Source organism: Mytilus edulis, chromosome 10, assembly GCF_963676685.1.
Source record: "Mytilus edulis chromosome 10, xbMytEdul2.2, whole genome shotgun sequence".
Classification (NCBI taxonomy): Eukaryota; Metazoa; Mollusca; class Bivalvia; order Mytilida; family Mytilidae; genus Mytilus; species Mytilus edulis.
In genome coordinates, this window is record NC_092353.1 from 50,764,027 (window position 1) to 50,782,534 (window position 18,508).

Sequence of the window (18,508 nt, forward strand, 5' to 3'; positions counted from 1 at the left end):
AACATTCCTGTGTATGACGTCAGTATAGTTTGAAAATGCACGAGCATAACGTGTCAATGAAGATACGACTAAGCAGAGGGTATGTTACTGCAGAGAAATGGATTTTTTTTTAAAAAGAAGTTGACATAATCCGGTTTGTCATAGATTTTAGTGTGTTGCCGTCCATATTAAGGTATACAGTCCTTCTTGCATCAGTAGTATCCTTTATTGGAGTTGTTATCCATTCGTTTGATATTTTTGAGCTTTTGATTTTGCCATTTGATTAAGGACTTTCAGTTTTGAATTTTCTTCGGAGTTCAGTATTTTTGTGATTTCCCTTTTTGCAAGTTTCCTGGGATAAAGAAGATGTAAGTACTGACTAACATATGGATTATTTAGTGATAAGACATCAGCAATATATTTGAATGTAAAATTAAAGAACTTTACAAGTTGCTTTTTCTTTTTGTCTTTTAGAAGGTTCTGAACGAATTTTTCTTCATATGAGTACAAAAACAAGTAGACAAAATGGGTGCACATAAAGTACCCATGGGAATACCGACTGTCTGTTGAAATTCTTATTCCCAACCTCAACAAATATATTGTCGATTAAGAAGTCAAGCATTTTGATAATATCCTCTTCACTGTATAATTAGTGTGGTTTTTCACAAAATAAGAATTGTCATAAACCAAAGCACGAAGTTTATATATACGATTCCAATTTTAATATAAAACTTTTAATAAAGAAGGCAGAATAAAAATAAATGAAAAAAATATACGAGGTTCATGTATTGTGTTCAAATGACTGTTTTATAAAGTATCTAGAATATGACCGTTATTTTTTAATTGGTTGGTATGTTTATGTTTGAGATTTTGCCATTTGATAAGGGACTTGCTTGTTTGAATTTTTATAGGAGTTCGGCAAACTTTTTAAAAATAAATACATCGTAAATATTATGAATTTATTTCCTTGTTAATTGAGCTGTATGTTTTGTTCTCTAAGTTGACAATAGACCAAATCACATGGTATGATAACTTTTATAGCAATACCGTAATAAAACAATGGACATTTTGGCAGACATCCAGACGTTCAGCCAATAAATAGTTAGCAGTTTGTTTATATATACATGTATATCATAAATTATAGATTTTATCACATATTGATATTAAACTTGTGAGTGGTATTATGTCATTACATCTATATTTAGAAAAGGTTTTTTAAACTTTTAGATAATGTGATCTCGCCATATTGGAAAAAAACTTTCTATGACACAGTAATGTTGAAATAATTAGCGCAGGTATGAGCAGTTAAACGTATATCTTTTTTTCACATTAAAAACAGTAAAGAACACGTCAAAATTCACATATATAGTTACGACACATTTTGTATTTTTGTAAAAAAATATATGAATATTTTTTCACTCAGTTGATATAGACTGTGATAAATTATTTTGAAATCTATCTGTTTGTTTACAAATTATATCACAGTTACAGAAAAGATTTCCCTTTTCACTTTCGATTTGTAAATTTCCTTAACGCTATTCACAAAACATTTGGTTTTATTTTTGTAGGGGAGTTACAAAAAAGATAATGATTTCCGTGTGTTAAATTTTAATAATATGGCTCACAAAAAGTGGGAAATACAAAACTACCTTCGATCACCACTTACATCCATTTCATATTCTATCTCAAGAATTTTTTGTAAGATAAGTTGCCAATAACGGTATTTGAAAATTTTGATATATTTTCATCTCCCATAATAAATTAGGAAACAGTTTTTCCTTTCTCAATTTTATTTTAAACAAAGATTCGTATTTACATTGATTTACAAAAAGATTAACACCCCAAAAAAAAACAATTTATGAAATTATCAAGTCTTCTGTTAACATTGTCTTTAATGAAAAGGGGCCTCGCTGGCCAAGTGGTCTAAGAAGTTCTACTACAGTGTAATCACTAGCCAGTGAACACTGAGGTTCGAAACTCGCTCGCGCGACTTCACTCGACTACAATCTTAATTGACTAAGATTGCCAATTTTCCTATCAAGAGTCGGTTGTTTTCTTCGGGTTTCCTCTACCCATAAAATCTGCCTGCCACAAAATAGCCAAAAAGTTGGGCTAGTAAGTGACTTTTAAACACCAATAATCGATCAATAATCAATCTTTGATGACATTTTAAATAGAAAGTATAAAATATGTACATACAATGTAACAACCATTCGATTAAAGAAAGTGCACAAATGATAACTTTTCTATGGAGTGTAATAGAATGTATATCATGATAAGGAGAAAAATGTTTCCCTCGTATAAACCAATCATAACATGATATCGTTATATAACAACAGCATATGTCAGTACGTAACCAACAGTTAGCATGAAATGATAAAACAAGTTGCGCTTGTACAAAAAATACTTTTAATAACTGACGTTATTAGTGACACAAATGTGTTTTAACAGCTTTTGAACTTTGATGAACAATATAAGGGTTATTGCTTTTATTAATGCTTTTATTTTTCTTGGCTCACATGGTAAACTAGGATCTGGTTCATCATACAATGTTCTATGAGGAGTTAAAAGATCTTCGAGAAAGATATGAAGCTTTATCTTTACGCTCCGGAAATGGTGGCCAAAGCACCAACCCACACATTGTTCCTGGATACCAAGAACTTCAGAAGCAGCGATCAGAAATTCTACCTAGTGGGCAATACCAAACATTTACAGGTCAGGATTCAGACAACGGTGGTCAGCAAGGGTTAGTTGTTAGATCCGACATAGGAAACAATCTTTCAAACACAAAAGAGGATTTACATGAAATTGCTAAACGTGTACACGAACAACAAAAGAGGAGGTACCTATTTACGGATTTATCAGATTCAAATAACAACGAATGTTTTGAAATCAAGCACAAAAACCAAAAACCTGCCAAATATAAAACTTACAGTAACGAAGAGGTAAGATGCAAATCTTATCAAGGATGGAAATCTGAGTGTAATCGGCCTACCATACATTTTGCAAAGTCTGGGTTCTTTTACAGAGGTAAGATGTTCATAAAAATATATTCAGATTCATTTTCCTGTCTAGAAAAAAAATTACAAAAGGTATTCATTTATTATCGTAAGACCTGATTATTGCTAGGAACTTGTCTTCTCTCCATTGCATATGTCTGCTCCAATCAGTTCAGTTTTTCTCTACAATCAGCAATATAAAAACTGATTGAACATGTGTTGATAAGGGATATTGATATTTAGGTACACCATATACTAACCACATATTTGTAAACATATATACAACAACGAACAATCAATCTTAGCAAATCATATTAATTTTATTAGCATTTGGAATGATATCAGTAGTTACAAAAATTACAAAAATTACATAAATGTAATAAAGTTTACTGCTCGTCCTATCAAAAGTTCAGCGACATTTCGTATTACATATTTTTATTACATCTATAACCTATGTACTATGGAAACCTAGTTTGCTCTGCTAAATGCCCAATGCAACGTCCTTCATTTACATCATGTTTTAGAGCTATTACATCGCCAACGAAAACATGAAGGTTTTATAGTTAAAGTTTACATCTTATTTCATTTACCAATAGTTGATTTTCTTACACCAACTGAGTATTCCAATATTACATACAAATTCAGGATCATATCAAGTCTATGTGATATGGTTTTTGCCTCCTTTTTCGACAAACTATATGTTACGTTATAGGTGCTTTAGTAACAATATGTAAATTCACAAAAGTCACAAACGCCGATGAAAATTCCAAACGGAAAGTCCTTATTCAAATGACAAAATTAAAACTCCAACACATAGAACGAAAGGATAACTGTCATATTTCTGACTCGGTACAGGCATTTTCTTATGTCAAAATACAGATCGGTCGTTTTTAACTGTTAAAACAAACAAAAGAAAATCCGACATTAAAATAGTGAAGTACAAGAAACTCTGCCATCAAATCAAATAAAAGACAACAAGAAATCGCTTATCTTGATTTACCTTTATCAGAAAAGCTCAATCTTAAACATTTAAAACTCAGACATTTATTCATACATATAAACGTTAGGAACTACAAATGACGAACAGGGACTTGATAAAAGTTACCAAATTATTCAAAGGACAACTTTAACCATCAGGATTTGAATCTCTGTTTCTTTAAATTTTCAAAATTTATTAAAAAAAGATTTTTGTGGAAAGGGTATATTACAAAAGAAATGACATTTTTAGGGGATAATACTATAGAGACTAACAGTCTACCAGAAATGATTTTGACTCAGTGCTAATAATGATAAAATAACTAATCGAAAAATTCAAATAGAGAAAAATAATTTTTACGTGTGTGTGACCGAACAACACATTAATTCACAAATTCGCGTAGCATTATTAGTGTTATTCGGTCACGAGTTTCAATATTTGAATTCTTTGAATAGTTATTCTATTTATTACATTTAATTTGATAAATGATATTTTTACTGAAATTACAGTAAAATGTAAGGAACTAAATCTTTTTCTTAGCATCTACAATATGTTTTGGTCTGACGTCTTGACTACGCCTTTTGTGGTAAGACGTCACAGGAGTGAAATAACCATTTTTATTTCACATGTGAAATTATCGGTTTTTATTTGAAAAGTGAAATTATCGGTTTTTATTACTATGTAATTCGCTGCAACCAATGTAATAAATGAAAATATCACATAACAAATTTCGTGTGTTCTAATCGTTGTTCTTGATTGACCATCACCAGGAACAATCAAACATAAACATTTAAAACGAGGGATGAATAAACACGTAGAAACGTTCTCCGTTATATATAATATAACAGGGACCCAACCAAAACTCATCTTAGGTCAACATTACCTTAGGTTGATAGATCCATAGATTCTTCTTAACATTGTCAAATTTACCATCGGGGATTTTTTTATAAGACCTTGTTATAGATCATGGCAGTACCAAAGCACTGGCTTCTTAGCTAATGATATCCACAATCATTAATTAAGTTTCTTGATTATTTCAATAATTAGGTTTTGGTGACATGACGACTTGCTTCCAGTGTGGATTTGTTTACAACAACTGGAGCAGTGATGCCGATCCCCTCATTATCCATTTAACTCATCAATCAGACTGTGACTTCATATCAGACCTCAGAGAGAAAGGAATATTATCTTGTAAAAATATCATCACAAACACAGACACCGTAAGTTTATTCAACGGGAAAAGTTAAAAGAATCAACTAGAGACTGGGAATATTTGATATAAATTACAGGCGACGAAATTATTAAATCAGACTTATTCCGTTTCGCCCAAATTTTTCAAGTCACGAAACGTCTCCGCACGATTGATGAATTTAAAAATTAACATGTAACCATGCAGCTCGGACTTTCCTTACACTATTGGTTTATATAGCATACATCGGTTTTGAGTATATTTTTGTCGCATATTTGATAACAATTAGCTACTTTTGTTATTCATTAAGTTTCTGGCTACTCGTATGCGCTGAAGTATTGCAACTTTTATTTTCCCAATGGTTCTTTTTTTTCCAATAAAAACACAATTTTGTTCAAATGATCAATGTTTTGTACTGACACTTGATTAATGCTTATAATGTAATGCCATCACACACAGCAATATTGTTTGTAAAGATAAAAATGAGATTTTTGAGAAATATGATTAAACTAAATGTGGCTTTTATTTACAAAAAATAAGTTACATTAACGAGATTATCAACTTTATATACTGGTGTTTAGTTTAATTCACTTAATTCTAGGTCAAAACAGACTATCATGAGAATGACAATTAAACAGTTTTAATAGTAAATAGTTTAAAAAGCTGCAGTTGTTAAAAATCATGTGCGTTAACAAAACGGAAAGTCCTTAATGAAATGGCAAAATATAATGATAAAATACATCCTGAATTGGTACATACGTTTTCAAATGTAGAAAATTGTTGATTGAACAGAACCGTAAACAATGATATGTTTTGCAATCAACATTTATTATTCAAAAAAAGCAAAAGAAACGCTTGCACAAAAAATGCACACAAAAAAACGTTGAAATAAGTATGTGTTCACTTTATAATAAGGAATACCTGAATTACAATAATGTTTTGACAAAAACAATGACTATTCAGTTAAAGTCTGAATTCTATTACAGGGATAGCAGCAGCCAAAATACACAATCGTTAATTCAATATAGGATTGGATATTCTGCAAAGTGTCATAATTTTTGATAACATTCATCACGTTGTCTTTCAGACGAAATCGACTCGTTAATGATGAAAATAATTGACTCTGTATCATATCATAAGAATAAAAAAAAACATGTATAACATCTTGCATTTTAATTTTACCAAAATGAATGGTTTGTTTTTCACTTATTTCATTTTGACTTTTATCATTGTACAAATATAATGATGATTGTTATAGATTGTTATTACAAATGTTTTGACCTGAAGAGCATAGGATATACTGACAGCTGTTTAACAAAAAAATGTATTGACTTAATCATAATTTGTACTTCAACCCTCCTTTGCCATAAGCTTACTGACGAGTCCTATTTTTAGTCTACTATTACACAATGGAACAATTCGTATGAACACATATCACTCTCCAAATCGACGTGTTATTCGAGTAGAGATCACATATCCCATTCATTGCAATTTGATTGTATCAAGCCTTGCCATTCGTATGTTAACAGTCGATTCAACGATTGACATGTAAAATATGTGTGTATCATTATTGATAAGCTGACATAGTATTTTGTTGTCAATCTATCTACAATCTTCCAAACAATAGCACTCTAAATGACGGTCCAACCATCTGTTATTGTGGTGTAATGTTTTAATGATAATTTGTTTCATTAATAACCCCAATTTGCAGGTTTGAAATCTCTACAATGAACGCGACGCGAAAGTGTTTTATATTGATTCATGTATACTAGTATGTTGCAGTAAACATTATAATTCAATGAGACCCAGAATTCTCCTATAACCAATTCGAATGCTAATATTTACTAAATTCATACTTGGAATAAACAGTTATTAATTTTTTAACGATCCCATTTATTGATTTTTGCTCACTTTGATTTCTTTTTATTCTAGAGTAAGTTTAAGTACGGTTGTGTTTCAAAGTTTGAGTCAATTCGACGAGCATCAATTTGTAAATTAATGCCATTTTTAATTTCAAATAAATGATAGAATAAAAGGGTCAGATTCAGTGAATATTGTTATATCAATTTTTGATACCAAATTGATATCTCACTGCTAATAAAAGGCAAGCCTGACATTGTGTTTTGATTTTAATTATATTTAGTTAGACTAGATTGATTTCCGATTGATAGAAATATCCAATATCAAATGGGTGGATTCTTATTGTGTCATTTTAAGTCAAATTCATCCAGCTTATCTTAAAATTAATTGGGAAGTTTTCAATACTAACGACATACTATATTTTTCTTTGAACAATACCCATGATAACGTTGAACTGATTCGTGTTTTAAAAAGGTTTTTTATTTATCATGAACCAATCACCTGTAGTCTCTTACACTGACATTTTTCATTTTTTTAATTATAATTCAAAGGACAATAACACATATGCTTTGGTGATCAAGTTATGTCCTTTCAATGCAATGCTTGTTTGTGTTCTGTAATGTGATTTAATAGAACTCCATTGATCTATAATAAAACGGATTGTGACTCTCCAGAACAAAAAAAAAACCGGACTACACAGAACGTTTAAAGTTAATGTTGCTTGCCTTGTTTTAAATATGTTTTATGTTCTGTTTGTTAATACTCTCTGTTGAAAAACTACAGCTAAATTGCGATAGAAGTTGACATAAATCAATTATATAAAACACAATGATATACATAATGTAACCCTTAAATAATTAAAAAAAAAGTTCATAAAGATATGCATTCACAATACATATTAATGTTCTTCGCTTATTTGGACACTGGAATGGGTTAAAGCAATCAAACATCCAATAAAACAAATGTCAAATTCAAAAGTTGTAAACTATATGAAAGATAGACCAAAATCCGTATTTACAGACACAGAAGTTTCATCTCTCAAATACAAATATTGTTGTTTCTGCGGATTAGAATGATATTGGTTTTGTATGTATTACTGTGAGTGTGTTGTAAAAAAATTAGAAATAAATGACCACTCTGGTAATCCCACACACAAAAACATATCATTTGACAAGGATGAGATTTTGGCGAATTAGAAGTCCTACAATGTTTCGATGAACATTACCTTGAACAGTAAATCTGAGGATTACCCGAGGATAAAACAGCTTCATAAAATTCATAACAAACAACGATGGTCACCATGGTCACCATGGTCACACAGACAATTTGCTACCTTCGTCATAATTTTCGCGGGATCATATTAAACATCTAGTGGTGTCACTACCATGTGCCCGTTGATATTTCGTTGCGAAACATGACAGAAACTTTCTTTTTTAGGACTCTATGTTGATAATTTGACATTGGATGTTTTTTTATTTACCAATTGTTGCCATAAAATGATAATGAAACATTTTTGTTTGATATCGATCTATTGTTTGAATTGTAAATTTTTTTTTCAAAGATTACCATTTTGAATATAGATTTTATTTTTGTGTTGGACTTGTGCTTTAATTGACACTCAGTTATGTAAGCTGTCATTTTTTGAATGTGCTTTTCCCAGTCCTGGACTCCATTCCATCGGCTTTTATTCGTTTACTTTTGTGTACATTTTATACAGACCAGTATATGTTTTCAATTTTTTTACCAATATTGTAGCTGCATGTAACATCTTGCAAACTCAGAACAGCAAAACAAAACTTAGATTTCAGAAATAAATAGCCTTTAACCATCAACGAATAGCCAATGATTTTTCAGGAGTTGTTTTTCGTTCAAGTATGATTCTCTCATATTATGTAAAGCATTAATAACATTAACGGTACCAATTTTTCTGCACCAGATGCATTATCCCCTAGAGTATTTATCAACCTTCATTGTAGGTAGTTATGCTGGTTTTTTTTGTATATAAGTTATTGTCCGGAATAAACATCTTTATGCGTTTGTGCGTATTTGCGTTTCAGTATTTATTGTGAAATGTCTTCTTTCAGTCGAGACAAACGTTAAAATTGGCTGTTATAATTTTTTTTGCCAGAAAACCATGTATCATTATCTTCGTTTTACAAGTTTCATCATTATCTATGATACTTGGCTATAGATGAGATTTTCTTAGACGCTGGGTTTGAAATGGGGTACCCCATTCAATTTATACAGTATCCGGAATTTTTAAAAGTTGCAGATGGGAATTTTCGGTCCTTATGAATAAGTCCGCAAGGAATTAAATTATTACTTTTTGTAGGATTATCAAAATGCAACTATTTAGGACCCCTTGGATAAAAGATCTTCCAAGACAACGGTTTCGATAATTCAGTTAAACATGTCTTTTTTAAACCTGTAATTTGGTACTTGTTGTTGGTTTCTGTAAATTATATTTGTTTGTCGTATACAGTCTTGTAAATCAATCAAGACTTTGATTTTTCAAGTTTAGATTGTTCAACCATTATGGTAAATAGTGTCGGCGTTTGCTGTATAAGGAAGGGCATACATTTATGAAATTTTATAGCTTATACACACAGTTTCTTCTTTCCGCTAGTGATATATACTAGAAGTCACCATTTACACTGATATACGTATTGCAGTCTGCCCGTCGCTCCAAAATATTGTGCAAGATTTTAGTTTTAAAAATGTCTTTTAAGTTTGGTAATCAATTCGTCATATTTCCAACAACTATTTGTTTTTTTAAACATTACAAACATGACAAATATAACAAACAATGCTTTAACTTTTTTTTTTTTACCTCTATCGCAAAGTTAACAAAACGGATGTAGCTATTTATTGAGATAAACTGTATTAATCTTTAAATTTCGGGATTGTCTAGATGTATTTCTAAATGGCGTACCGTTAAGTCGTTTGAGGCTATTCAAGTAATAAGGACACGGTAAACACAACAACATTGTTAGCCAAATAGTTATAATTGTTGTTTGAAAAACTCGAAAAGAAAGGGAAAAGTAATTAAAAAGCTAATTAGCATTTACTTAACATTTATAACGAAATAGATGTGCACAGCATTTTAGATACAAAGAGTGCATTTTTAAATATAACTAGAACATACCCGCGAAATCGCGGGGAAATAGAGCGTATGTAAACTGTAAAAAAAATATACTGACTGGAGAATTTCAGGAGAGATATCAAAAGTCAAAGGTACTTAGGGACTGGGCACATTTTTTGCCTTCCCCCTATTTTCCAAGTACCGATTTTTATACCATCTGTTTTTCTGTAATTTAATTACTATACTGAGAATTTCAGGAGAGGTATCAAAAGTCAAAGGTACTTAGGGACTGGGCACATTTTTTAGCCCTCCCCCTATTTTCCAAATACCGATTTTTATACCTTCTGTTTTTCTGTACTCTATGAACATGCATATATACTTTAATTACTATACAGAGAATTTCAGGAGAGGTATCAAAAGTCAAAGGTACTTAGGGACTGGGCATATTTTTTTGCCCTCCCCCTATTTTCCAAATACCGATTTTTATACCTTCTGTTTTTCTGTACTCTATGAACATGCGAATATTCTTTAATTACTATTCAGATAATTTCAGGAGAGGTATCAAAAGTCAAAAGTACTTACATATATATATATATATACATCAGTGAACGCCATAAATAGTAAAGATCCCCCCTCCCAAGATAACCATTGGAATTTATAGTAAATTATAACAAATACAGTTATTCATAGTAAATGTATGTATACAGAAATATATCCGCAGTGACCGCCGTTGATAGTAAACCATAGGCGGATCCCAGGGAGGGTCGTTGAAAAAAATTTGTTGATTATATGGGGAATCACTGAAGCATGAGAGGAACGCCCCCCCCCCCTTTTAGGTCAGTCAGTGCCCCCCTCCCTTATGAAAAGTTCTGGATCCGCCACTGTAAACTAATTGATAGTAAATAGCAAATATTATTCATTTTCGTTTTCCTCCCAAAATAACCCAAACTGAAACACGTTAAGCAAGGATGATACATGCTAGAACTCAAAATGACAGCAGAAAGCAAATGTATATACTTTATTCATAGTCTTTGTATGTTCAAAGTACAGAAAAACACAAACCGGAAGTCTAATCTGACTTAAAGTTTTGTCCAATGACGGGAAAATATCCGGACGCATTCTTTTTCGTTTTTATTCCAAAATAACCCCAACTGAATGATCATAAGAATGGATGACAAATGCGACTATACATGTTACCTATAGGACACAGAGGCATGATGATTAATTTATTGTGGAAGGAGGAGAAGCGACACCCAAAATGAGGTCTTCTCGTTTAATAGTATAGAAACGCCTTTTTAATAGAAATATTTGAAATAAAAACATTAACAGTAATTATTTCAAAATTGCTCATGTCTGTAGGACGAAAAAGTAGAAGTTATTGTTATTTTTTCTCACTGAAATGCGATACTTTTGATACTAATCCGTAAATGTGATTAAGTTTTCGGTGTATATCTTATCAATGGAATATCTAAATGTGATTAAGTTTTCGGTGTATATATTATCAATGAATATCTAAATGAGATTAAGTTTTCGGTGTATATCTTATCAATGGAATATCTAAATGTGATTAAGTTTTTGGTGTATATCTTATCAATGTAATATCTAAATGTGATTAAGTTCTCGGTGTATATCTTATCCTTGTTTTTAAAATTCCAATAGGGAACATACTTTTTATAATTGTATAAATAAACCAATTTATCAAGACGTTTCGGCCATTGGCCTTCTTTAGTTCTTTATTTTTCCTCTCAACTACATGGCTGACATTTTGTTTTCAATCATTGAAAAGATGTTATAGATATATCAATGAAATATCTGAATGTGATTAAGTTTTCGGTGTATATCTTATCAATGGAATATCTAAATGTGATTAAGTTTTCGGTGTATATCTTATCAATGGAATATCTAAATGTGATTAAGTTTTCGGTGTATATCTTATCAATGGAACATCTAAATGTGATTATGTGAAAAAATCATGTGCGTTAACAAAACGGAAAGTCCTTAATGAAATGGCAAAATATAATGAGAAAATACATCCTGAATTGGTACATACGTTTTCAAATGTAGAAAATTGTTGATTGAACAGAACCGTAAACAATGTAATGTTTTGCAATCAACATTTATTATTCAAAAAAAGCAAAAGAAACAAAAAACAAAAAATGCACACAAAAAAACGTTGAAATAAGTATGTGTTCACTTTATAATAAGGAATACCTGAATTACAATAATGTTTTGACAAAAACAATGACTATTCAGTTAAAGTCTGAATTCTATTACAGGGATAGCAGCAGCCAAAATACACAATCGTTAATTCAATATAGGATTGGATATTCTGCAAAGTGTCATAATTTTTGATAACATTCATCACGTTGTCTTTCAGACGAAATCGACTCGTTAATGATGAAAATAATTGACTCTGTATCATATCATAAGAATAAAAAAACACGTATAACATCTTGCATTTTAATTTTACCAAAATAAATGGTTTGTTTTTCACTTATTTCATTTTGACTTTTATCATTGTACAAATATAATGATGATTGTTATAGATTGTTATTACAAATGTTTTGACCTGAGGAGCATAGGATATACTGACAGCTGTTTAACAAAAAATGTATTGACTTTATCATAATTTGTACTTCAACCCTCCTTTGCCATAAGCTTACTGACGAGTCCTATTTTTAGTCTACTATTACACAATGGAACAATTCGTATGAACACATATCACTCTCCAAATCGACGTGTTATTAGACTAGAGATCACATATCCCATTCATTGCAATTTGATTGTATCAAGCCTTGCCATTCGTATGTCCCTTATGCAAAGCTCTGATTCCTTTCACGGATTTGGCTATACTTTTTGGACCTTTTGGATTATAGCTCTTCATCTTTTATATAAGCTTTGGATTTCAAATACTTTGGCCAATAGCATCACTGAAGAGACATGTATTGTCGAAATGCGCATCTGGTGCAAGAAAATTGGTACCGTTAATTTTATTAACAGTCGATTCAACGATTGACATGTAAAATATGTGTGTATCATTATTGATAAGCTGACATAGTATTTTGTTGTCAATCTATCTACAATCTTCCAAACAATAGCACTCTAAATGACGGTCCAACCATCTGTTATTGTGGTGTAATGTTTTAATGATAATTTGTATCATTAATAACCCCAATTTGCAGGTTTGAAATCTCTACAATGAACGCGACGCGAAAGTGTTTTATATTGATTCATGTATACTAGTATGTTGCAGCAGTAAACATTATAATTCAGTGAGACCCAGAATTCTCCTATAACCAATTCGAATGCTAATATTTACTAAATTCATACTTGGAAAAAACAGTTATTAATTTTTTAACGATCCCATTTATTGATTTTTGCTCACTTCGATTTTTTTTTATTCTAGAGTAAGTTTAAGTACGGTTGTGTTTCAAAGTTTGAGTCAATTCGACGAGCATCAATTTGTAAATTAATGCCATTTTTAATTTCAAATAAATGATAGAATAAAAGTTTCAGAGTCAGTGAATATTGTTATATCAATTTTTGATACCAAATTGATATCTCACTGCTAATAAAAGGCAAGCCTGACATTGTGTTTTGATTTTAATTATATTTTGTTAGACTAGATTGATTTCCGATTGATAGAAATATCCAATATCAAATGGGTGGATTCTTATTGTGTCATTTTAAGTCAAATTCATCTAGCTTATCTTCAAATTAATTGGGAAGTTTTCAATACTAACGACACACTATATTTTTCTTCGAACAATACCCATGATAACGTTAAACTGATTCGTGTTTTAAAAAGGTTTTTTATTTATCATGAATCAATCACCCGTAGTCTCTTACACTGACATTTTTCATTTTTTTAATTATAATTCAGAGGACAATAACACATATGCTTTGGTGATCAAGTTATGTCCTTTCAATGCAATGCTTGTTTGTGTTCTGTAATGTGATTTAATAGAACTCCATTTCATTGATCTATAATAAAACGGATTGTGACTCTCCAGAACAAAAAAAAACGGAATACACAGAACGTTTAAAGTTGATGTTGCTTGCCTTGTTTTAAATATGTTTTATGTTCTGTTTGTGTATATTATCTGTTGAAAAACTACAGCTAAATTGCGATAGAAGTTGACATAAATCAATTATATAAAACACAATGATATACATAATGTAACCCTTAAATAATAAAAAAAAAAGTTCATAAAGATATGCATTCACAATACATATTAATGTTCTTCGCTTATTTGGACACTGAAATGGGTTAAAGCAATCAAACATCCAATAAAACAAATGTCAAATTCAAAAGTTGTAAACTATATGAAAGATAGACCAAAATCCGTATTTACAGACACAGAAGTTTCATCTCTCAAATACAAATATTGTTGTTCCTGCGGATTCGAATGATATTGGTTTTGTATGTATTACTGTGAGTGTGTTGTAAAACAATTAGAAATAAATGACCACTCTGGTAATCCCACACACAAAAACATATCATTTGACAAGGATGAGATTTTGGCGAATTAAAAGTCCTACAATGTTTCGATGAACATTACCTTGAACAGTAAATCTGAGGATTACCCGAGGATAAAACATCTTCACAAAATTAATTACAAACAACGATGGTCACCATGGTCACACAGACAATTTGCTACCTTCGTCATAATTTTCGCGGGATCATATTAAACATCTAGTGGTGTCACTACCATGTGCCCGTTGATGTTTCGTTGCACAACATGACAGAAACTTTCTTTGTTGGGACTCTATGTTGATAATTTGACATTGGATGTTTCATTTACCAATTGTTGCCATAAAATAATAATGAAACATTTTTGTTTGATATCGATCTATTGTTTGAATTGTAAATTTCTTTTTTTTTCCAAAGATTACCATTTTGAATATAGATTTTATTTTTGTGTTGGACTTGTGCTTTAATTGACACTCAGTTCATGTAAGCTGTCATTTTTTGAATGTGCTTTTCCCAGTCCTGGACTCCATTCCATCGGCTTTCATTCGTTTACTTTTGTGTACATTTTATACAGACCAGTATATGTTTTCAATTTTTTTTACCAATATTGTAGCTGCATGTAACATCTTGCAAACTCAGAACAGCAAAACAAAACTTAGATTTCAGAAATAAATAGCCTTTAACCATCAACGAATAGCCAATGATTTTTCAGGAGTTGTTTTTCGTTCAAGTATTATTCTCTCATATTATGTAAAGCATTAATAACATTAACGGTACCAATTTTTCTGCACCAGATGCATTATCCCCTAGAGTATTTATCAACCTTCATTGTAGGTAGTTATGCTGTTTTTTTTTGTATAGATTAAGTTATTGTCCGGAATAAACATCTTTATGCGTTTGTGCGTATTTGCGTTTCAGTATTTATTGTGAAATGTCTTCTTTCAGTCGAGACAAACGTTAAATTTGGCTGTTATAAATGTTTTTGCCAGAAAACCATGTATCATTATCTTCTTTCTACAAGTTTCATCATTATCTAGTGCCTATAGATGAGATTTTCTTAGACGCTGGGTTTGAAATGGGGTACCCCATTCAATTTATACAGTATCCGGAATTTTTAAAAGTTGCAGATGGGAATTTTCGGTCCTTATGAATAAGTCCGCAAGGAATTAAATTATTACTTCTTGTAGGATTATCAAAATGCAACTATTTAGGACCCCTTGGATAAAAGATCTTCCAAGACAACGGTTTCGATAATTCAGTTAAACATGTCTTTTTTAAACCTGTAATTTGGTACTTGTTGTTGGTTTCTGTAAATTATATTTGTTTGTCGTATACAGTCTTGTAAATCAATCAAGACTTTGATTTTTCAAGTTTAGATTGTTCAACCATTATGGTAAATAGTGTCGGCGTTTGCTGTATAAGGAAGGGCATACATTTATGAAATTTTATAGCTTATACACACAGTTTCTTCTTTCCGCTAGTGATATATACTAGAAGTCACCATTTAAACTGATATACGTATTGCAGTCTGCCGTCGCTCCAAAATATTGTGCAAGATTTTAGTTTTAAAAATGTCTTTTAAGTTTGGTAATCATTTCGTCATATTTCCAACAACTATTTGTTTTTTACATTACATTACAAACATGACAAATATAACAAACAATGCTTTAACTTTTTTTTTTTACCTCTATCGCAAAGTTAACAAAACGGATGTAGCTATTTATTGAGATAAACTGTATTAATCTTTAAATTTCGGGATTGTCTAGATGTATTTCTAAATGGCGTACCGTTAAGTCGTTCGAGGCTATTCAAGTAATAAGGACACGGTAAACTCAACAACATTGTTAGCCAAAAAGTTATAATTGTTGTTTGAAAAACTCGAAAAGAAAGGGAAAAGTAATTAAAAAGCTACTTAGCATTTACTTAACATTTATAACGAAATAGATGTGCACAACATTTTAGATACAGAGAGTGCATTTTTAAATATAAAACGCCTTTTTAATAGATATATTTGATATAAAAACATTAACAGTAATTATTTCAAAATTGCTCATGTCTGTAGGACGAAAAAGTAGAAGTTATTGTTATTTTTTCTCACTGAAATGCGATACTTTTGATACTAATCCGTAAATGTGATTAAGTTTTCGGTGTATATCTTATCAATGGAATATCTAAATGTGATTAAGTTTTCGGTGTATATCTTGTCAATGGAATATCTAAATGTGATTAAGTTTTCGGTGTATATCTTATCAATGGAATATCTAAATGTGATTAAGTTTTTGGTGTATATCTTATCAATGTAATATCTAAATGTGATTAAGTTTTCGGTGTATATCTTATCAATGAAATATCTAAATGTGATTAATTTTTCGGTGTATATCTAATCAATGGAATATCTAAATGTGATTTAGTTTTCGGTGTATATCTTGTCAATGGAATATCTAAATGTGATTAAGTTTTCGGTGTATATCTTATCAATGGAATATCTAAATGTGATTAAGTTTTTGGTGTATATCTTATCAATGTAATATCTAAATGTGATTAAGTTTTCGGTGTATATCTTATCAATGAAATATCTAAATGTGATTAATTTTTCGGTGTATATCTAATCAATGGAATATCTAAATGTGATTTAGTTTTCGGTGTATATCTTATCAATGGAATATCTAAATGTGATTAAGTTTTCGGTGTATATCTTATCAATGAAATATCTAAATGTGATTAATTTTTCGGTGTATATCTAATCAATGGAATATCTAAATGTGATTTAGTTTTCGGTGTATATCTTATCAATGGAATATCTAAATGTGATTAAGTTTTCGGTGTATATCTTATCAATGGAGTATGCATGTACCACGCAGAAGAAAGATGATTTTATCCTGGGTTATTACGCCTGTAAAAGAAGGAGATATAAAATCAAATCTAAACTAGTCACGGTTACCTAGATGGATGAATGTTACAAATCAATATGTGATACAAGTGGAATATATCAATGAATTAAAAAACTAGTATAATCAAATATAACTCTCTTGAAAAATGTGTATTTACAATAAGTAGTTTTTAAGTAAACAAAGAAGTTAAGTGGTTTAAACGAGTAAGCTAAGTCGTTAAAACAAGTTAGCTGAGTTGATATTAGTCCGAGATTACTCTGACGTCCAACGGCTGTTTTGCCAGACAAGCTGGGGCCGTGGGACGTCAGAGCTCGTCCCATATCAAAAAGTGGATATTTGCCCACCCAAAATAGATGCGCTGCTTCGTCGCTTCTAGTGCCGACTGGCTGCCTTGGAATTATATAAATCGGACATCAATCTGTTCATTTTTCATTTATCTTTCCATTTATGTAAGTTTCACCTACCTGTCAACCTTTATTTTGCCATATTTTAACAGTTTTCACAGAGACCCATCGATTTCGGCATTTTGACTTTCACTTTCAAATCGACGTTAAGTTACGAGAGAGTTCGTGGTCTCGAGACTCAAAATATGCAAATATTTATATTTTTTCACCTCCTTTATAGGAGATCGATGTTTAACATTTAGTAGCCAACCACGATTTTTCACCTCCTTTACAGGAGATCAGTATTAAGCATTTAGTTCCGACCACGCTACAATCGGAAGCTCTCGGACATTTAGATAACTTGCATCGTAATTGAACGAGGTGTTACATTATGGTCATTTGCATAAATCATCACTGTTTTCTCGTGGTCACGTGATAATCTTTGAAAATGAAAGGCAAAATGCCGAAATCGATGGGTCACTGTAAAAACTGTTAAAATATGGAAAAATAAAGGTTGGCAGGTAGGTGAAACTTACATAAATTAAGTGATAAATGAAAAATGAACAGATTGATGCCCGATTTATATAATTCCAAGGCCGTCAGTCGGCACCAGAAGCGACGAAGCAGCGCATCTATTTTGGGTGGGCAAATATCCACTTTTTGATATGGGACGAG

At 31.0% G+C, this 18,508-nt stretch overlaps 1 protein-coding gene across 1 annotated transcript; it reads left to right on the forward strand.

Moving 5' to 3' along the window:
• The first annotated feature begins 1,178 nt into the window (after nt 1–1,178).
• LOC139491429 (baculoviral IAP repeat-containing protein 2-like) lies at nt 1,179–6,779 on the forward strand. Its single transcript, XM_071279121.1, has 4 exons — nt 1,179–1,274; nt 2,511–3,009; nt 5,002–5,174; nt 6,130–6,779. The coding sequence occupies exons 2-4, from the start codon at nt 2,529–2,531 to the stop codon at nt 6,133–6,135; spliced, it is 660 nt and encodes a 219-aa protein (XP_071135222.1). The 5' UTR covers nt 1,179–1,274; nt 2,511–2,528; the 3' UTR covers nt 6,136–6,779.
• Nucleotides 6,780–18,508: the final 11,729 nt, after the last annotated feature.

Excerpts from the sequence above, each read along its gene's own strand:
- LOC139491429 (XM_071279121.1), top strand. The coding sequence starts at position 2,529 with ATGTTCTATGAGGAGTTAAAAGATCTTCGAGAAAGATATGAAGCTTTA. Across the intron at positions 3,010-5,001 it reads GTCTGGGTTCTTTTACAGAG|GTTTTGGTGACATGACGACT; the intron begins GTAAGATGTTCA and ends TTCAATAATTAG.